This window comes from Podarcis pityusensis, assembly GCF_964106645.2.
Source record: "Podarcis pityusensis genome assembly, chromosome: 3".
Classification (NCBI taxonomy): Eukaryota; Metazoa; Chordata; class Lepidosauria; order Squamata; family Lacertidae; genus Podarcis; species Podarcis pityusensis.
In genome coordinates, this window is record NC_138026.1 from 122831432 (window position 1) to 122852188 (window position 20757).

The following is a 20757-nucleotide window of genomic DNA, read 5'->3' on the forward strand; positions in this document are numbered from 1 at the left end:
CACACACTGCTCCACTCTGCCCATTGTGACCCTTTGACCTCTGGTCAGGGCCTGGCATGCGCAGGAACACAGGCAGCTGCCCTTTTGCCCAGTCAGCCCATTGGTTCTCCTGGCCCAGCCTTGCCCACACTGACCAGGCAGGGAGCCTATTCCTAGCGCTGTGAACTGCCCTGAGACCTCTGGGTATAGGGAGGTATAACAGCAACAACAACGGCTGCTGCTGCTGGAGAGGGCAGGGAGAGGCCTGGGTCCTGCTTGCCAGCTCCCCAGAGGCATTGGGCATTGGGTGGACAGGATGCTGGACCTTCTTTGGTTCATTGGCTCTCCATATCGATTGCAGAACCTCCATGCCCAGGGGCAGTCTACCTTGGAATACCAGACAGTGGGGAACACAATTGTTCTTATCTCTCAATATGAGACTGGCTGTCTACATGCCATACTTCTAAAGGACATGGCTTCCTCCCCCCAGGGAACCGTAGTTCTCTAAGGGCACTGGGACTTGTAGCTCCAGAGGGCTGCCTCACCTCACAGGAAGAAGACTGGCCTTCCTGGGGAATTGGGGGGGGGGCGTCGCTTAGCCTCCTGGCAGCCTGAGCTGGGTCAGCCTCTCTCGCAGGCCTCCGAGGTCCCCCGTGGGATGACCCCTGCCTTCCTGCCTCGTGGTCTTCGCGCCTGGTGGGGCTGGGGTCCCGGGAGAGCCTGGCTGGACAGGCGTGGGATGGACGGAGGTTATTTCAGGGCCGGGGTCTTGTCCCCGAGGGATCGATGGGGATGAAAGAGATCCCAGAAGCGATCTTGGCGGGCAGGAACCAGCCGGGGGAGGTCTAAGAAACAAAGGCTTCCCTGTCTCAGACGTGACACACACCCCTTGGGACCGTCCAGACGGATTGCTGCCTGGCAACTCTCCTGGCCAGTGACGTGGGACGGCTGGGGTGGGACGGGGGCCAGGAATCCCCCCGGAGCAGCGGCGGCGGGGCTGCTCCGACGGGGCCCCCGCGGCGTGGTGGGTCGTGGCCAGCCGCCCCGTGGCAGGCACCTCGCTCGGTAGCCGCGCCGCGCGTCCTCCCGGGGGCCGTGCGGGCTGGCTGCCGGCCCGCGCCCGCCCCCTCCCCGCGCCTCCTCCCCACCCCCTCCTCCTCCCGGCCCCGACAGTAACGAGAAGCAGATGTCGGCAGCCGCAGCGAGGAGGGCGCGGAGCGGAGGGGGCGGCCCGAAGGAGCGGCCGAAACTCCCCTGCTGGCGGTGGCCGGGCGCTGGCTGGCGAGGCGAGGGGGCGAGCTGGGGGGCTAGCCGAGGCCAGCCCGGGCCGAGGGAGCGGGGAAGCCCGCGATGGGCGGCGGCGGGGCGGGGGGGCCCAGGCCGGCCAGGCAGGAAGTCGGGGGGGAGTGAGCCAGCCCGCTAGCCGTGCGAAGTTTGCAAAACTGTCACTGCGCGCCCAGGCGGAGCCCAGAGCGAGCGCAGCGGCCAGAAGGGAGTCCCGGGCTGGCTGGCGTCGGGGGGCCCCGCCATGCGCAGCTGACCACCCTCGCCGGGACCCCCAAGCAGCAGGATGGCCGGCCCCGGGGCCGCCGCCGCCTCGTGGCTCTGCCTCTGGTGGGGCCTGCTGGCCGGGCCGGCGGGCACCATGAACTACCCGCCCCGCTACAGCCTCTACACGGGCGCCGGGCTGCCCTTCGCTGCGCACGTCCAGGGCGCCGGGCAGGCGGCCAACGGAGGGGCGCGCGTGGCCAGTCGCCACAGGTAAGCCGGCGCGCAGGGGGGCAGAGGCCGAGAGAGAGGGAGAAGCGGGCCAGGGGCGCAGCCAGCCCCACGATGCCTGCACTGGCTGGCAGCCGCGCTCGCCTAGGTTCTCCCTCGCGGGCTTCTTCTGCATGCCAAGCAGCCGCCAAGAGAGCCAGGGGCGCTGGAGGCTGGAAGTCCCGGACCAGCTCGAGGGGGCGGGAAGAGGGAGCAGGGCTCGGGGCTTCTTGAACATCCTACGCCCCCCCCCAGCTCCTGCCAGGGGCTCTGGAGGGCCTTGTGCTGCCAAGGGGGTGGTGGGGGCTCTATGGGGCGGGGTAGTGCCAACAGGCCTTAGAACCCGTCGCCATGAAGAGATGCCCCCCCAGCCCCGAGCCAGGCTCCTCCCGGGCGGTGGGGGATGGGCTGCGGGTGCGGGGCCGGGGCGTGTCCGCGGGGACTTGGGACGTGGCTGCTTCGGAGTCCGAGCAGGGGACGGCGCGCCCCGGGGCGCTTGGCCGGGGGTGGGAGGGGGGGTGAGACTCCCTGAAGGACTCTGCGGGAGAGGCGAGGCGAAGGTTTGGGTGGGTGCCAGGCTTGGGAGAAGGGGGGTGGTCGGGAAAGCCAGTCTGTGGGGCGGGGGCACGTGGGGCACGTTGCAAGTCTGAGGCTGCAACCCCAACAGCCGGAGTGGGGGGCGGCGGCGGCAGCATCGCCTCCGGGGATATAGGCAAAGCAACAAGGGAGGGGGCGGGATGCCGCCAAAGAGGGGCTCTTCTCTGTAGGCCACCTTCACCCCCCCCCTCGGTCTTTCTTAGTACTCCGGGAGATTCCCAGACCAACCCAGGAGCGGGGGAGGGGGAGGGTCTTTCCCAGATTTCTCCTCGCCAGGCCCCTCCTCGTGGGCAGGTTTGGGGGCTCCCGAGATTATGGATTCGCGACGGGATGCAAGGCAGCTCTACAGACCCTCCGAGTAGCGCTGCTGCAGCAACAGGTAAAACCAGCCAGGAATAGGACCAGGAGGAGCACCCGATCCTTTGCTCCCCTGCCAGATCCCTGAGATCTCCAGGGGAGTCACGGCTAGACCCCCACCCCTGCCATGGCTCCAGCGCAGGGTTTGTGTTCACCGGGAATTGTATTCCAGATGAGGTCAGACTCTCCCTGTTGAACTTCTGCCACCTATTGAAGACTTCTAAAAAAAAATAAAAATCCAGCAGGCATTTTAATTGAAGTCTGCTTTTATAGTTTTACCTTTTTCGTGTCTCGTTTCTTGCCCTCTGCTTCGAGACAGTTTCAGCCAAGCAGTATAAATTGTTTAAAAGGAATGAAGCGAGTCCAACAATGTTAGGAGGTTGTGCGCAGACTTGAAACCAAAATAGCAGCTAGACGGAAGTCGAACTGTCTCGGACCTCAAAGGTTAGGCAGAGCCGAGGGGCTTGAACCGTCCTCCAGAAATCCCCAAAGGATGAGGGCGATACCTCCGGGGGCGCCTGTGAGACGCCCCCCCCCCCCATGGAGAAAGAGCGTCAGAGACACAGGCTGGGTTGAGGCTTGCGAGGGGCTGCCCCACCCACGAAATTAACCCCCCCCCGTTGTGGCTGCGGTACAGGAAAAGCACTCTGCACACCCTCAGAGGCGCCCCCTGTGATTATTCCACGCGGAAAGCCTTCTGGGGCTGAGCCCTGGCTCACCCAGCAAAAATGCTGGAAAGGGGACTTCCTGTGAGACAGCAGCGGGGAAGGTGAGGAGGTGAAGCCGGCAAATATTAACCAGCTGCTGGGAAGCCTTAATGTTGGCTCAGATCAGGGTCAGCTCGGAAGGCCTGGAGGCAATTCCTCTGGCCTCTTCCCAGCTGCGTGTGTCCCCCCCCCCCCCCGCCCATCCCAGCCAGGTCACCCCTCCCTGATCAAAGGTCCCTGGACAAGGGAGACCAAGGCAGGCAGGAAATGTCTCCTGGCCGCAACAGCCCCAATTCTGCCAGCACCCAGCCGTGACCAGGTGGTGACTGGTGCCCATTGGGACTGGGGGGGGGGAGGTGGAGAGGCCAGGTGGGCAGAGCCTGGGCCAATGAGAGGCGGGGCCAACTGATTTTTAGGAGGGCCAAAAGGAGGCAGAGGAGGACACTGAGAGGCCAGGGCTTGTGAGAGCCATTGTGGTGCAGTGGTTAGAGTGTCAGACTAGGACCTTCGGCCACAGAGCTCACCGGGTGTGACTTGTGGGCCGGTCCCTTCCTTTCTCAGCCTCACCTTCCTCACAGGGTTGTCGTGGGGATTAATTGAGAAGAGATCTTGAGATCCTTCGAGAAAAAAAGATGATATATCTAAGTGCAGAAGGAAAGAGCAGGCAGGAGCTGGCGGAGGGCAGGTGGGGAAGGGCCCCATTCCCCCTATGGACCAGCCCCCAATGGCTGCAATTGCGCATGGATGGAGGGGGTGGCCGTGGAGCAATGCCCCCCCTTTATGCGTCCTCTGCCAGAAAAGAGCTGCCTTCATCCCGTGGAGAAAAGCAAAGGGAGATTCCCAGCTGAAGCCACATCCTCTCTTGCTCAAGATCCTGACCATCTCCGAGAAACGGGAGCGGGTTGGAGACGCCTTCCCTGCTCCCGTGGGACAACCCCTTCTGAGCGAAGTCCCAGGCTGTATCAGTGGGGCCTGCTCTCTGAAGAACTTCCACTCCGATGTCTCTGCCCCATCCTTGCCCCATCTCCCCTCTGCTCAGGACCCTTCTCATCAGGCCAATGGGCCATCTAGGCCAGCATCCTGTTCTCACAGTGGCCAGCCAGACGCCTGTAGGAAACCTGTAAGCAGGATTTGAGCACAAGAGAGGCATTATGGACCTTAAGGTCCATAAATAGCAACAGCCTAGTGGTCCCGGGCCCTAAGGAAGTCAGATTAGCCTCAACCAGAGCAGGGCCTTTTCAGCACTGGCTCCGGCCTGGTGGAACGCTCTGTCTCATGAGACCAGGGCCCTGCAGGATCTGATTTCTTTCCGCAGGGCCTGTAAGACAGAGTTGTTCCGCCTGGCCTTTGGCTTGGAAGCAACTTGATCCCCTTCCCCTCTTTCCTTTCTCCTTCTGTGATGGAACTCCTATTTGGGGACTTCCCTGGCTTTTTTCTGGCCCAGGTAGGACCAGTCTGGATAGTTGGCCTTGGTGAAGATTTGACATTTTCATCCCCAAAATTTTTTTGATTTGAGTTTCCACTGAAATGAGGCTGCATTTTAATGTTGTACTTAATTTTGTTTTTAAGTTGTATTTTAATTAATTGTTTTATACTTGGTGTTAGCCGCCCTGAGCCCGGTCTTGGCTTGGGAGGGCGGGGTATAAATATTATTATTATTATTATTATTATTATTATTATTATTACTATTATCCTCCCCACTTGCGGTTTCCAGCAACTGGGATTCAGAAGCATTGCTGCTTTTGACTGTGGCTGGTATCCCTTAATAGTCCTCTCCTCCTCCATGAATTTGTCTAATCCTCTTTTAAAGCCATCCAAGCTGGTGGCCACCTCTGCTTCCTGTGGCAGGGAGTTCCACAGTCTAACTCTGTACTGCATGAAGAAGGACTTCATTTGGCCTGTCCTGAATCTTCCAACCTTCAGCTTCATTGACGATCTAGGAGTTCTAGTGTTATGAAAGAGGGAAGAGAAACCTTTCTCTTTCTAATTAATTAATTTAGCAGAGCTTTGTAAAACACTAAGCAGAAGAAGGAGTGGAGTTAATCTGGGTTCGGGGAGGGCTTGATCCAGAGTGCAGGACCAAGAAGTCATTTTTGTCATGAATCAGCTGGTCGGTTCCCAAGCCTTCGCGTCTGGTTTGAGTTTAGCAAGTTGAAAGAGACATGGTGTTGTGTGTTTGGTACATCTTCTTTAGAATGAGCCTGTTGCATGTGGTCAGATAGACTTTGCAGGTTTTGGAATTAAGACCAGAACCTCCTGGAACTCTTTGGCCACAGGGAAGAGAGTCCTGCGCCGTGAGACACCAACCTTCTTCCATGCTCCCTTCAGCTCTCTAAAAAACGTTCGCTTAATATTTTCATCCTAGCAGCAACTAGGAACTTCTGAAGTTTAAGTCACTGTGTGGTGGGAATTAAGAGCCACCTAATTAAACGGTGGTGATGTATGGAAGTGAGAGCTGGACCATAAAGAAGGCTGATCGCCGAAGAATTGATGCTTTTGAATTCTGGTGCTGGAGGAGACTCTTGAGAGTCCCCTGGACTGCAGGAAGATCAAACCTCTCCATCCTTAAGGAAATCAGTCCTGAGTGCTCACTGGAAGGACAGATTGTGAAGCTGAGGCTCCAATGCTTTGGCCACCTCATGAGAAGAGAAGACTCCCTGGAAAAGACCCTGATGTTGGGAAAGATGGAGGGCACAAGGAGAAGGGGACGAGAGAGGACGAGATGGTGGGACAGTGTTCTCGAAGCTAGCAGCATGAGGTTGACCCAACTGTGGGAGGCAGTGGAAGACAGGAGGGCCTGGCGTGCTCTGGTCCAGGGGGTCACGAAGAGGTGGACACGACTAAATGACTAAACAATAACAACAACAATGAAACAGTTCTCATGTCCTTGTCCAATGCGGGGGGGGGGGGGGGAGGTTTCAGCCAGATGTCCCTTGGGGTCTCTTCCAACTCTACAATTCCATAATTAGTGTTGAAGCAACAGAAGATGGCAAATGTAGGTTGAGAGAAAGATCCTTTTCAGACTTTCCCACCCAATTGTCTCTTGCCCATTTGCACAAAAAGCCACAGCAATCAGCTCTTGGCCTTTCAGATGCAAAAGAACTGGGGGGGGGGGGGTTAGATGTGGGATTTGTTGAAGGAAAGTAAGGCAGGACTAGTCCACCTCCACTGGCCCATGGAGAGGACTTGGGCGAAAACAGGGAGGGAGGGGGACAACAGGTTATCCTGGACCACATCAAGGCCAAGGTATCTCTCCACTGATGTCTCTGAATACTAGTTGCTGAGGGTCACAGTTGGGGGCTGCTGTTGCTGCGCTTGCATCCTGCTTGAGGCTGTGGTCTAAACCACTGAGCCTCTTGGGCTTGCCGGTCAGAAGGTCGGCAGTTCGAATCCCCATGACTGAGCTCCTGTCACTCTGTCCCAACTTCTGCCAACCTGGCAGTTCGAAAGCACACCAGTGCAAGTAGATAAATAGGTACCGCTCCAGCGGGAAGGTAAACGGCGTTTCTGTGCGTTCTGGTTTCCATCACAGTGTCCCGTTGCACCAGAAGCGGTTTAGTGCTGCTGGCCACATGACCCGGAAAGCTGTCTGTGGACAAAGGCCAGCTCCCTTAGCCTGAAAGTGAGATGAGTGCCGCAACCCCACAGTCACCTTTGACTGTGCCTAACCGTCCAGGTGGCCTTTACCATACCTTTATACTTAGGGCTTTGGAAGTTTGGGTGTCCCATCTGTCAGGGTTGTGATTCCTGCATTGCAGGGGTTGGACTAGATGGCCCTTGGGGGTCCCTTCCAACTCTGCAATTCTATGATTCTGTGGTGTTCTAAGCTTGGAGGTGCATCTGAAGCCCTGGATGCAAATATTGGTGGGTGTGGAGACTAGCTGAGCATGGGAACAGGGAGGGACCAGACGTGGGTTTTCATGGCCAGGATGCGGCTCTGCTGAGGTGTTTCCTAGTCCAGGAGAGAGCACCACCAAGGCACCAGCCTTTGGCTGACCTCCCTTCCCTCCTGGCCTGAGCCACTGGAATTTGATTTCCGAAAAAGAGCTTGTGCTTCTTTGCCTCAAAGCCTCCAGGAGCAGCTCAGCTCTTCCATCCCAAGTGGGTTGGAGTCAAAGGGCTAACCTATGGAACTCCCTCCCACAGGAGACACCAACTTGGATGGCTTTAAAAGAGGATTAGACATGTTTATGGAGGAGAGGGGTGTCAGCGTAAAGGCTATGCTCTGCCTCCAGAGGATTCTGAATGCCTGGAAACCACAGGGGGGGGGGAAGTGATGCCCTTGTGGTCAGATCCTGCTTGTGGGTTTTCCAGGGGGGCACCTGGTTGGCCACTGTGAGAACAGGATGCTGGGCTCAATGGGTCATGGGCCTGATCCACCAGAGCGACGCTTCTGTTCCTCTGTTCTTCAGCTCTCTGTGGTCAGGGTGGGGTTTGGGAGCAGAGCGCACTCTGCGTGTGTGCAGAGAACCTCTCGGAGGGCGAAGCCTTGGCACTGAACCCGGGGCTTCTGGCACCTTGGCTCCTTTTCATCGCTGCCTTCCGTGTCCGCCTGCAACAGAGGCCGTCCTGGAATGTGGAGGTCTGGCGTGGGGCTCGGCTCTGGGTCTGCTGCTACCGGCTGGACCGAAACCAGTGTGGGGCAGGGGGGTCTTCCCAGTGCTTCCTGCAACCAGTCTCTCTCGCTCTCTCTCTGCTGCAGGAACTGGTGCGCTTACGTGGTCTCTCGCAGCGTGAGCTGCGTCGTGGAGGATGGCGTGGACACCTACGTCAAGCCAGATTACCAGCCGTGCGTCTGGGGGCAGCTCCAGTGCCCCCGCGTCATCACGTGAGTGTGGGGAAGCAGAATTGGAGGGGGGCACGGAGGGCTGCTGGTGGCCTGTGCTGCTGCTGGCTGCCTGGGTGGGGCACTGTGGGGTCACGGCCTCCGTGGGCAGATGGGGTGGGGCGGCGGATGCCTGTGGCTGCTGCCTGGCGCGTGCCCAGCCCATCAAGGGAAGAGGCTGCCCAGCAGGAGCCAGATGGCCCAGGCGGGTGGGGAGGGGGTCGCCTGCCCCCTGGTGGGCATCTTCAGGACTGCAGGAGGATGCGGCTCCTTCAGCTGCGTCTGCCAGTCAGTGCCTGCAGAGGGACTCTCTGGCCTTCTCCTCTGCTGTGCTGATTTGGAGGGCAGAGTGTCCAGACCCTCCAGTGTAGCATTCCCAAAGCAAGGAAGGGTTGGACTCTGATTAATAAAATACACATGAGGCTTGACCAGCAAGATTCTGGGAGGGGTGCGTGTAATAATTCTCTCCCCACCCTCCGGCCCAGGTCATTTTATTCACAAAATAACTTTTTACACAGTGTTCGTAAGAACCAATCAGATTTCCTCTGAGCATTTCAAAAAACCCCACATGGGGACAAAGTCAGATCAGAAGAAATCCTGTTAACTACAAGGACTACTTTGAGCATGCTTACATAAAGGTAAAGGGACCCCTGAGCATTAGGTCCAGTCGTGGCTGACTCTGGGGTTGCGGCGCTCATCTCGCTTTATTGGCCAAGGGAGCCGGCGTACAGCTTCCGGGTCATGTGGCCAGCAGGACTAAGCCGCTTCTGGCAAACCAGAGCAGTGCACGGAAACACTGTTTACCTTCCCACCAGAGTGGTACCTATTTATCTACTTGCACTTTGACATGCTTTGAGAGTAAATAAAACAGGACTAGAGGAATGCATTCAGCAAAACCCCGGAGGTCATAAACAGGCAGGAAAGGAAGGAAGGATGGCAAGGAAAGAGTATTTCCTTGTGAACTCTCTTCCTGGCCCTTAACATCTACCTAAAGATTAAACTACATCAGAGCTACCTTCTATCTTTATGGCCCAGGATGCCTGGTGAAGCAACTGGCCTGTGTGTAGAATGCTTGTGTGTGCCTGTCAGGCAGAGAAATAGGACAGAGACGCAGAGGCGTGGATTGATCAGAAATCATATCAAAATGGCTCACCCAGTCAACGCAATGCTTTCATTGCTGGCACAAATGGCTTGCTCCATATTTTTTATAATTCCTCATAGCAGTCCCACCTGATCACTACACTCCAGTCACCTTCTCAACGGGACCAGCTCTACAGAGACTCTTCCTCTTGAACTGGCAGGGCTACTGGGAATGAAAGCTCTGATCCTAAACCTCCATTGCCTTGTGAGATATCTTTGGGAGTAGAAAAGGCTCAGGAGCGAAACCCTACAGAAATCCAGTCCCTGAGGCAGTTGGATGTTGTCTTGTGAGCCTCTTTCCAGCAACTCCTGCAGCCCAAGCCCAGCCTCTTGCTCTGCTTTCCTTTGGCCCCCATCAGTGAGGCCGAGAGGGGGGTCTTGTCATCTGGGCAGCCCAGGACCTCCAGACACAATGCCCAGGCTTGCATCCTAGTGCTCCCAATGCAGGGATTTTACTTCACCCCCAGAGGTATACTCCATTGTCTCTCAAGACAGATGGAGGCCCACTAGACCAGACCAAAAGCTTTTTTCAAAGAGGGCCAGATTTAATGAAGTGAACATGCGTGAGGGCCGACCAAAGTTGTTGAGCTGTTTTTAGGATTGAAGTTGTTTTTTAGGATTTCACCCCAGGACATATACTTCCATGGGGCCTGGATTAAATCGACTGATGGACCAGAATAGGCCCCCAAAACGGACTTTGGACATGCCTGGAGTAATAGAACTGTAGAACTGGAAGGTGTGGTAATGTTGTAGATAGTAGGAGAGGATATATTGATTTAATATCATCCTTTCTCTCTCATGCTAGTGAGCTGGTAGCAGAGTACATTCCCCTGTATATTGCAGGAAACTAGTTGGTAGATTCATTAGAATCTCTTGAGTTAAGCAATCCAGTCTAGCTTATCCAGGATGGATTTGTTCCTGGTAATTTCCCCTTTTATTCCCTCTTAAAAAGAATAAAGACACAACAGTCTTCTCTTAAAAGTAACAAGAAGTTTACTTACATCCAGTTCACAGTATGATCCTGAAGGCAGACTTTAGTTTGTAATTACAGAAGAGAGGATTGAGCCCATGTGCTGCTGGCTGAGGGCCAGCAGACAGCAAAAGAGCATCAAGAGAGCGGCATCAAGATCAGCCCTTTTATGGGGTCTCCCAGGGTCACGCCCATCTACCTGGTCACACGCAGGGGGAGGTTGCTCCAGACCAGGTGTGACAGGAAGTCCTCCTGGCTGGAGCAACATCCCCCTGTGGGTCCACTCTGGCCAAACAGGAAATGTTGTACTTGACTGCTTTCTGTGATGTCACATCCCACAGAAGGAACCCCCAAAGGTCAGGTAGCCTAACCCCCTGCAAAGCAGGAACCACCGTTAAAGCATCTGTGGCAGAAGGCCACTCAAGCTCTGCTTTTAAACCTCCAATGCTTTCTAGAATTGTAGAGTTGGAAGGGAATCACAGCTGAAGAATCCCTAACTGGCAGCTATCTGACACACTTGCTCCTTGCCCTGGGCATGTGGCTGGAACCCAGAGCACCCCTTGCCCCCAGTCCCAGTCCCAGTCCGGATACCAGTGCTTTTCTTTCTCCCAACCAGCAGGTATCGAAGCTTCGTTCGCCCTCGCTACAAGGTGGCCTACAAGACTGTCTCGGACATGGAGTGGCGCTGCTGTCCCGGCTACTCGGGTGACGACTGCGCCGAAGGTGGGGTGCCGCCCACCACGCCCCGCCCACGAACTCAGCCCGTCCGTCCCAACCTCTCCGGCTTCAGCAACACGCTCAGCGGTCTTGGCGGAGAAGGTACCCCGGGCAGGATCCAGGGGGAAGATGCTCTGCCACCCCAACCCAGGAGGATGAGGCGGGGGGCTGGACCCACACACTGGGCAGGACCCTCGCCTCCCCCCACCACTGCAGGCCAAGTCACCAATGTCACAGTGCCAACCCCGGTGGCACGAGATGTACTGGGTCAAGGAAAAATATTATATATATAAAAGAGAATTCCTGGATGCAGAGCTCTAAGTTTGGGGCAAGTACGCTTTGGTGAGAGAACCCCAGCTCTTAGACCTTTAAAATATGCCCTTTAATGTGAGTTCCAAAGTTTCCCTCTCCCCCCAGCAAAGGAAAGAGACCACACACTTGTTAATGGCCAGGTCCATGTGCTTCAGAGAAGCTGCGCAGGCTGTAAAAATCAGCTGTTAGAAAGTGGTGAAAGTTCCTAAATTATTGGCATAGGAACTGAAGAGTGGCTTGTGAGAGCCATGCGGTCTGAGCTGGAGCAACTCAAACCTCTTCACTAGCAGACTGGCAGAACAATAGGTTTGATTAGCCATAAGGGAAGTGGAGTTAGCTAAGCCTGGCAGGACAGATTACTCTGTGGTATTAACACCTTCATGCCTTAATTAAACTTAGGCATGTTGGTTATGTGAGGCTGACCAACTCTTGGGAGATTTAAGCTCATAACCTCAGCTTGGAGGTTAGCTTTGAAAGAGGCATTTAGCAAATTCGGTCTGTGGAGCTGAGCCCAATTTTGTCTCTCCTGATCCAGGTGTTTCCATTCCTGCACATTCTCAAAGCATCTTTGCAAGACCTTAGCTGGGAGCTCACCAGCAGCTCAGGATCAGCACAGTGTAGCTTAGTTCCCTTCCCTAGAGGGTCTGATTCCCTGCTGGGTGGAGCAGCTGCTTTGCCAGGTGACAGACCGGAGTGGAGGTGTCCTGATGTGGCTCTCTTCTCTCTCTCTCTCTCTCCTCTCCCAGGGCACAGGGACTCCGAGAAGGTCCGGCAGCTGGAAGAGAAAGTCCAGCACCTGAGCAAACAGCTGCAGGACCTGCAGTCCACCATGGAGACCAGCAACACCAAACTGGCCGAGGACGTCCGCCGGGCCGTCGAGTCCTCCTTGAACGGCAAGCAGCCGGCGGACGCAGCCGCCCACCCGGAAATGAAGGAGACCCTCAACGAGATCCAGCGCCACCTGCAGCGCCTGGACAACCGCATCTCCAACCACGAGAACGGGCAGGGGGTGGCCCAGGGAGGCGGGACAGACGTCCATGGCGAGGTCCTGCGGGAGGTGGAGCGCACCATCCACGAAACCTGCTCCTCCTGTGTGACGGGCATCTTCGACCTGCGGCAGCAGCGGGAGGAAGACCAGGACCGCATGCGGGCTCTGGAGAAGCTGGTGGCCTCTGTGGACCAGCGGAACCGGGATGCTGTGGACACCGTCCGGCAGCACGTCAGCCGCCTGGCCTCCCAGCCGCCCGAGGATTGTTGCGCCCGGGCCGAGAGCAGGGTGAGCGGGGTGGAGCGGCGCCTCGACGCCGTCACGGAGGCCCTCTCCGCCCTCAGCGAGCACCTGGCCGGGCAGAGGACACCCCCGCCGCCTCCGTGGAGCGTGGACCGGCGCATGTCGGAGGTGGAGAGCAGGGTCAACACCACGCAGCGCAGCCTGGAGGAGCACTTTGGGGACCTCCAGATCATGCTGGAAGGGGCGGATGAGCGGCTGCGCCGGGCAGAGGGCCAGCTGGACTCGGTGTTCTCCCGCCTGAACGACTTCCAGAGCCACGTGGGGCGGGCGCTGGCCAACCTGTCGAGGGACGTGGGCGGCCTGAAGGACAGCAGCCTGCAGCAGCAGGGGGCGCTGGAGCGGGTGCACAGCACGGCCCACGCCTGCACGCAGATCTGCACCCCTGCGGGCAACCAGGACTCTCAGATCAGCACCATCCTGAGCGACCTGGAGCGGAGGCTGCTGGACACGGAGGGGCAGCTGCGCGTCCTGGGCAGCAATCTCCACCAGCTGGACGTCTCGGGGAAGCTGCGCAGCCTGCAGGGTCTGGTGGGCTCCCACAGCGACGCCCTCAGCCGACTGGCAGGGGAGGTGGGCGAGCTGGAGAACCGCATGGTGGTCTCTGTCAGTGCCGGGCCCCCCGAGCTGGTGCTGCAGGCCAACCGGACCCGCCAGCGCCTGGAGGAGCTGGAGAAGGAGGTCCGGGGGCTGGAGCAGCTCTCCTGCGGACAGGAGTGCGCCGAGCTGCGCGAGGAGGTGGGCCAGCTGCGGTCCGAGGTGGAGGTCTGCCAGGCCGCCTGCCAGCCTCCTGGGCGGCGCCCTGACCTGGGCAAGGAGGCAGGGGACGCCTCCCGGCCGCTGGACGGCTTCAGCGTGATCGGGGGCAGCTCCAGCGTCCACCTGCAGTCCTTGCAGGGCGAGCTGTCGGAGGTCATCCTGGGCTTCAGCTCCCTGAACGAGACGCTGGCCGGGCTGCAGGCCACCGTGGAGAAGCACCAGACGGACATCCACGAATTGGGCACCACCAAGGACCACATCATCGCCGAGATCAACCGGGTCCAGCAGGAGGTGACGGAGCACGTCAGTGAGAGCGAGGAGCGCTTCCAGGTGCTGGGGCGCGAGGTGCAGCGCTTTGGGGGCGCCCTGCGCGTGGAGGCCTCCGACTGCCGGCGGGCTTCCGGGGGGCTGGCGGAGAGGCTGGCCAAGCTGGAGGGGGCGTGCGAGAGGCTGGACACCGTCTCCGGGAGCCTGCGCAAGATCAAGGAGGGGCTGGACAAGCACGTCTCAGCCCTGTGGGGCTGCCTGCGGGAGGTGAATGGGACCCTGCAGACCCACGGAGCCCTCCTGGACAAGATCCACGGCAGCCAGCTGGGCACCATCCACCGCCGGCTCAGCACCCTCAACGGCTCCCTCCAGACCTTGCAGGGGCAGCTGCACGGCCTCACCGTGCAGGATTTCACAGGTACAGACTCTGGGGCAGACGGGAGGGGGCAGGGGGGGCCTCTTGCCTCTGTCTCTGTCTCTGCCTAGACATCTAATGTTCTTCTCCATCCACAGGACCTCCAGGGCCCCCTGGACTGGAGGGTCCCATGGGGAAGCAGGGGCCCGTAGGCCCAGCTGGGCCCCCTGGCAAGGACGGAAGGACTGGCTCTGTGGGGCCTCCAGGTGAGCAGCTGGCCAGGCTGAGTTTTTGTATCATGGAGCAGCAAGATGACCCTCTGGGTCCCTTCCTATGGTTCTGTGCCTCCCTCGGAAGGGGGTTGGGCTAGATGACCTTTGGGAATCCCTTCCAACTCTACCATTTGGGGGTTGCTTGGCTTCCCAGAGCCCATTGTGTCCCAACACCCCCCTTTCCTTGCCCTGGGAGCACCAGGGGATCGGGGCCTTTGGAAGGCCACAAGAGTCTCCCCAGAACAATTAACCCTCTATGTGCTGCAGTGGGCTGGTGCCCTCTCCTGGACAGAGGGGGAGCTGCACTGGGAGGGGGTCCCCTTCCCGGCCCCATGCTGGGTTGCTCAGCCCCGTCTAAGACTGTGAGCTGTGTGAGTGGCAGCTGCCAACCCCACAGCCCCCCCTCCACCAGAGGCCTTCTCCACCACCTCAGGTGTGCACACCTGCCTGGTTGACCACACATGACCCCCCCCAGCCTCCCTTCTGGAGACCACCCAGTCTTGTCTCTAGGGGGTTGGGAGATCCATTCATTAATACCTCCAGGCCTGCTTGTTGCAGAAGCAGGAGAGGGCCTTCTTGGTGGTGGCTCCTAGCATCTTAGGAACTCCCTGCCTTGAGAAGGCCGACTGGCTCACTCCTTGCTGTCTTTCCACCAGCAGCTAAAGACTCCCTTATTCCAACAGACATTTGGGAACTGATTATTTTATTTTATTTTTAAAGCAAAGGGCTTGTCATAGTGCCGGACTGTTTTTACCGTGATGGCCTAAATATAAACCTCACTTTTCCTCCAAATTCCAACCATGAAAAGTTAAAGTACGGCTTATATTTACAACCTTACGCAATGCAGTTAAGAGCACAGGGCAAACAGCGCCAGGAGTGCTGCAAAGCGGCGCCCGCCCCACGCAGAGTCCCCTGCCTTCTTCCCCAAGGCCTGGAAGGGAGAGAGCGAGGAAGGGGAAAGGCTGCTGGCAAGGCAGCCCAACTCCCCCCCTCCCGCCCCCACAGTACGCAGCCAGGAGCAGCAAGGAAGGGAGCAGCTTACATTTGGGGGCTTTTTCTTTTTTCCTCCTCCCCTCCAATTTTAAAGGTGCAGCTTATATTCGGGTGCAGCTTATATTCGGGCCAATACGGTATTATCTGTATCTTAAGAGATTTATTTTCATTCTGTTAGCGTTTAATTACTTTTTAGCAATGATCCGTGATATGTTTTTCGCTTTGCATCTCTTACCTGTGTCTTAATTTGTGCAAGGCACCTTGAATCCTGGCCTGGGATCAAAGGCGGGATCTGAATAAATATAAGAACAATAATAGCAATTAATGAATTAACAAGTGGGATGGGGATGACCCCTCCCACCTCGCCCTTGTCCCCTGTGAGTCTCACCCATCTTCCCTTGTCTCTTGCAGGTCTCCCCGGAGAACAAGGTAATGACTGGGCACAGATGCGGGGGCTGGAGGGGGGGCAGGGGTGTGTGGAGGTGCTGCTGCTCCTGTCCACTGCAGCTGGGGGGGGGGGGAGACTGGTGTCCTCTCAGTGCCACTGGGTTCCAGCAGCCAGCACAGCCAGTCATCTCTGTTGGGATACTATCGGGGAGACAGGGGCATCAGGCAGGCCCCCAGCCGGCTCCAGCCACCGGCCGGCAGCCAGACAATCACCGGTCTCCCTTGGAAAAGCATCAATCAGCGACACGAGCCTCAGATACGTTTAGAGACCCGTGTACGCTCTGTCAGCAGAGAGTGTAAATCTTCTCACAGCAGAAGAGGCGGACAGAGAAATGTGTAAGCATAATGTACAGCATTTTATTCAGCATAGTTCAGGAACAGAGGAAAACATGTCTGCTTCCCTTTGTCTCCAGCAAAACAGCAGGAACACAAAAACTATATACAGAAGTTCCCGGCAGATCAGTGCTGGAAGTAAACAGGCACGTGAGGCACAACGGTCATGCCTGTTCCCTTTTAAGGTGAAACGGAACTATAGCCTAACAATCTCACCAGGCCTCCACATACCCTGTTCCCTCCTCTGTGAAGAAGCTACATGGCAGCAGCTGGGCGGGGGGTGAGCCTTGGGACTTCAGGCAGAGCCTTGGAGTGAGCTCAGGGCTACCTAGCAATAGCTCCCCAGGGAGGCGAAGGGTGTCTTTGTGCTCTGGAGAGATCAGGGGCTGAACCTGGGCTTTGCAACACAGCTGCCCTCCCCAGGAGCTTGCAAAATGGCCCCTGGGGTGAATCTACACACAGAAAAAACACACACTACAAATAAAAGTCTGAATTTCAATCGTTAAAACAAAAGAAAGAAAAAAACGCTATGGAAGATTCGCTTAGAATTTTTTCTGCTCTCCAGTGCCATCTGGTGTTGCAGGTTTATAACACATTCAAAATGCTGTTTTTTGACTAATGTGGCTGAGTCCCCAGGTCCCTGCTGTGAGGAGCGGCTGGACAGATGGACAGGCCTGGCTGGGAGTGTCCTGATTTATTTAGTTGTTTATTTCACAAAATTATAAATTTCTTGATTGTAAAAGAAGAAGAAAATCACATCAAATAGGCTTACAAAAAAGACAAAGCAATAAAATTATCAAAAGGAAAATGAACGGCAGTAATTTAAGACATCTGAAAAGTTGAAATAGAAACAGACTAAAAACAGGGTTGTGTCAACTTTCTAAATGTCTGGGCAGGCTTGTCTAAGCAAGGATGTTTTTAGCCGGCGCCAAAAAGAGTCCCGTGAAGGCGTCAAGTGGCAGGGAGTTCCAAAGTGCACTAAGAGACTGAATTCGTACAAACACAGAACAGGTGTCATGAGGGAAGCAGGCGCATGCAGAGTGAGTTGCCAGCACAGAAACCAGCCAGGTCTTGAGAGCCAGTTCCTTGTGGGTGGTCAATGCAGGGAGAAAGGGAGAAGTCCCTGAAAGTTTTTCTGTCTCCCCCACCCCACCCCCCGCTCCCCGTCCACTTGCAGGCCTGCCTGGGCCACCTGGAACAACGCCCAAGGTCTCCTTCACTGCAGCACTGACCGCCCGCCACGTGGAGACAGGGACCATCGCCTTCGACCGGGTGCTGCTGAACGACGGGGACGCCTACGACCCGAAATCTGGTCAGTGAGGGGTTGGGAAACGCAGGAAGGAGAAGGTGGGGCTTGGGGTGGGAGGGCCTCAGAAAGACAGGTGTGTGGGAATGTTCAGGGTGGCAGGAGAGGATATGTTGTTTATTAATATCCTTCCTAACTTGCGCTAGCAAGTTCCTTTACTTAGCAGAGTTACATTCCCCTTTTTACATGCACAGCAGACAGCTGGTTGCAGGCTCGTGTGAGCCTCTCACTATTATACAATTCAGTCCATCTCAGATTCAATTGTAAGTTCCTGGTAAGTTCCCTTTGAATCCCTCTTAAAGGAATAACGACGCCACAATCTTATTTAAAGTCAATAAAAAGAAGTTTACTTACATCAGTTCACAGTTGGATCCCTGAGGCAGACTTAGTTACAAATATGTACATGTGGCTCTATCCCATAGGGAGGAATGATCCCAGTGAGAAGCTGGCAGAGCAGTCCTAGCTAGAAGCTGGTCAAACGTAGAAGGGGAATGAAAAAGAGAGAGAATGGCAGCGTGCCTTGTCCTTTTGTTACCTGGACAGGTGAGGTCACGCCCACCTTCTATCACATGCAAAAGGAAGGATGCTCCAGCCAGGAGGAACAGGAAGTTTTGACTGGCTGGACCAAACATTCCATTGCATGTCTTCTCTAGCATTATAAGGAATGTTGTACTTGGCTGCTCCCAGCTTCCTGCAATGAACAGGGGAATGTGCTCTGCTACCACCTCACTAGCATGAGTGAGGAAGGATAATATTGAATCAATATATCCTCTCTTCCTATCCTCAACACTCCCACACCCAGCAAGTGCTCTGGCGTGACTCTGCTGACTTGCAACAGGGTATCAGTCTTAAACGGGACGTTCTGGGATCCAAACGGAAGCTGCCATCACCTTCTGTGATCTGGGATGGTAAAACAGGACAGGTGGGGAGGGTGGGCATTTGGTTGGACACTCTGAGAGGATGCTGGCCTGATCCAGTGGGCTTTCCTAATGATCTGATGTTCTCAGGGGTTGAAGAACTAGAGCTCCCAAAGCCAGGGAGGGTGCTTGGGGTGGGGTGCAAGGCAGGTGGGAGGACCAATGCCAGGCACCCGTAACGGACTTCTCCCCCCCCCCCGCAGGAATCTTCACCGCTCCATTTCCTGGCCGCTACCTGGTCAGCGCCATCCTGACCGGCCACCGGGGGGAGAAGATCGAGGCGGTCCTCTCCCGCTCCAACCAGGCCATCGCCCGCAGCGACTCGGCCGGCTACCAGCCCGAAGGCCTGGAGAACAAGCCGGTGGCCGAGAGGCAGCCCAGCACCGGAGCGCTGGCCGTCTTCACCCTCGTCGTCCCCATGGAGGCCGGAGAAACTCTCTGCGTGGACCTGGTCTCCGGCCGGCTGGCCCGCTCCTCGGACGAGCCACTGACTGTCTTCAGCGCAGCCCTGCTCTATGAGGATGACTTGGGGGTCTAGGCGGCTTCTGGGCTGGGGAAGGGGGCTGGCTGAAGCAGCGCCTCCGTCCAGTCTGCGAAGGGAGAGCTGAGGACCCCTCCACACTGCCCTCTTGCAGCCCCGGCCAAGCCTCCCCTCCTCCCACCTCTGGGCCAACACTGCAGGGAGGGTGTTCCTTGCAGCCGCCAGGCTCTCCTCTTGCTGGCACCCCCTGCCCCTCGGCCTCCCTGCCACCCGTGGGGCGGCAAAAAGCTTGCAAGACTCTCTCTCTTCCCAAGGCAGTGTGGGGAGGAGCCAGTGAGTCCTGAAGGCAGAATTCTGCCCTCTGCCCACTCAGCTCCCCAGGCCTGGCAGGGGGTGTGTGCCGCTGCCCAGGCCAACAGAAAGTGCCACCTCAATGCCAGCTGCCTCCATGGCCCAGCGGGAATGAAAAGGTCCCCTTTGTTATTTATCTGTGTCTGTCGTACCCCAGAGAAAGGACCCCTCCCTCCTCATGCCACCGCCCTCCACCACCAGCCGGCTTGCCCCCTCGGCTCTCTGTCACAGCTTTGCCACCGCTGGGGCTGCCTCTTCTCGCCACGTCCACTGCAGAGCTGCTCAGATGCCAATGTTATGCCAGGCTTGCCATGGATGGGCCAGACACGTGAGCCCCACCCTAAGGAGCCAACACCGCCATTTACGTGAGACGAGGAAGAGAGGCCCCTTCGCAGGACTGCGGGGAGGGAGGAGGGGGTGGGCGGAGGAGGAGGAAGAAGAGGAGGAGGAAAGGGCCTCGCTCCAGCCCCGTCTCCTGTGTGGGTCACCCTTCATGTATATGCTGTGTAAAGGCCCAACTCAGCTATCAATATAATTATTGAATAAAGAAACACAACTTTTTTTAAAAAACAACAGCACCAACCACGGTCCTGTGCTTTCTCTGTCATCCGGGGACCATTCCTTCACTCACTGTTTTTATTTATATGCTGTTTTTCCACACACAAAAATATGTCACGCTTAAACAAAGAAAGCAGGAATGCATTTCAAAGCCAAACGATGCAAACATCCGTTTCATAACAACATAGCAAAACAACACACTGCCAAATGTAATATGAAAAAAGGCATTTCAGTACCAGAAAGATAACAAGATTGCATAAACCACACACCCAAGAGCAAAAACAACAAGGAGGCTTTGCAGTTCTGCGTTGGGCCTTGGAATGAACAGCAGCCACAGGCACAGCGGCTTCCAAGGACAAGGGGGACGTTGGGGGGTGTCTCCCTTGCACCCCAAAAGGGCACCGTCTCCCTCAGCCACTGCTGCCACCGTCCTCCATCTGGAACTATCCGTGCCACGTGGTGTTTTAACAGAACAACACGAGTCGAAACCTGGACTCGGCTACATTAGTAAAGAAAAAACGTTCTACGTGCATTAAAACACTGTGACACCAGATGGCGCCGTAGAGCAGAAAACTTTTCTACACAATTTTACATAGATCATGATAACAAAAAACAAACGAACCCTAATTTCTGACTTATTTATAGCATTTCCCCCCTGTGTGTAGATCCATCCCAGGTCTCTGCCCCCAGGAGCCCACAGTCAGAATTTCAACTGGAGCAGGAGGGGGATATTCACAAATGCCACACTCTGGGCTTAGGTCTCAGGTATTTTGGCTGCAGGCGGGCGGAGGTCTTTACTGAATGAGGCTGGACTTTGCGTGGGGGGGGGAGTCAGAAGAACAGCTTCTCAGCAGGGAGGAGAGGTGGGCAAGTGGCCCTGTCTTTTGGCAGCTGGTGGGATGGCTGGGCAGGGGAAGAGGGAGGGGCATTTGGCTTCCTCTGGGCACAGTGGGGTGAGCCTGCGTGTGGGTCACTTGGCTCCAGGGGGTCTCCCTCACAGGGGCTGAGGGAGCAATGGACGGATGGCTGCTCTCCTCTGGGGTTGGGCTGGACCCCCAGGCTGGGATT

The 20757-nt window shown here is 56.7% G+C and overlaps 1 protein-coding gene across 2 annotated transcripts; it reads left to right on the top strand.

Annotated features, from left to right (window-relative positions):
- The first annotated feature begins 1337 nt into the window (after positions 1-1337).
- On the top strand, positions 1338-19713 carry EMILIN1 (elastin microfibril interfacer 1). Of its 2 annotated transcripts, none has more exons than XM_081000885.1 (8): positions 1338-1740; positions 8101-8226; positions 10950-11152; positions 12109-14094; positions 14190-14297; positions 15708-15725; positions 17254-17388; positions 18503-19713. In XM_081000885.1, the coding sequence occupies exons 1-8, from the start codon at positions 1550-1552 to the stop codon at positions 18835-18837; spliced, it is 3102 nt and encodes a 1033-aa protein (XP_080857011.1). In that variant the 5' UTR covers positions 1338-1549; the 3' UTR covers positions 18838-19713. The 2 variants fall into 2 exon arrangements, with proteins under 2 accessions (XP_080857011.1, XP_080857012.1); XM_081000886.1 differs by having other exon boundaries at positions 1339-1740; positions 10953-11152.
- The last annotated feature ends 1044 nt before the right edge of the window (positions 19714-20757 follow it).

Coding starts and splice junctions, on each gene's coding strand:
- EMILIN1 (XM_081000885.1), top strand. CDS start 1,550: ATGGCCGGCCCCGGGGCCGCCGCCGCCTCGTGGCTCTGCCTCTGGTGG. Junction 1,741..8,100: donor CGCGTGGCCAGTCGCCACAG/GTAAGCCGGCGC, acceptor TCTCTGCTGCAG/GAACTGGTGCGCTTACGTGG. Junction 14,095..14,189: donor CACCGTGCAGGATTTCACAG/GTACAGACTCTG, acceptor CTCCATCCACAG/GACCTCCAGGGCCCCCTGGA.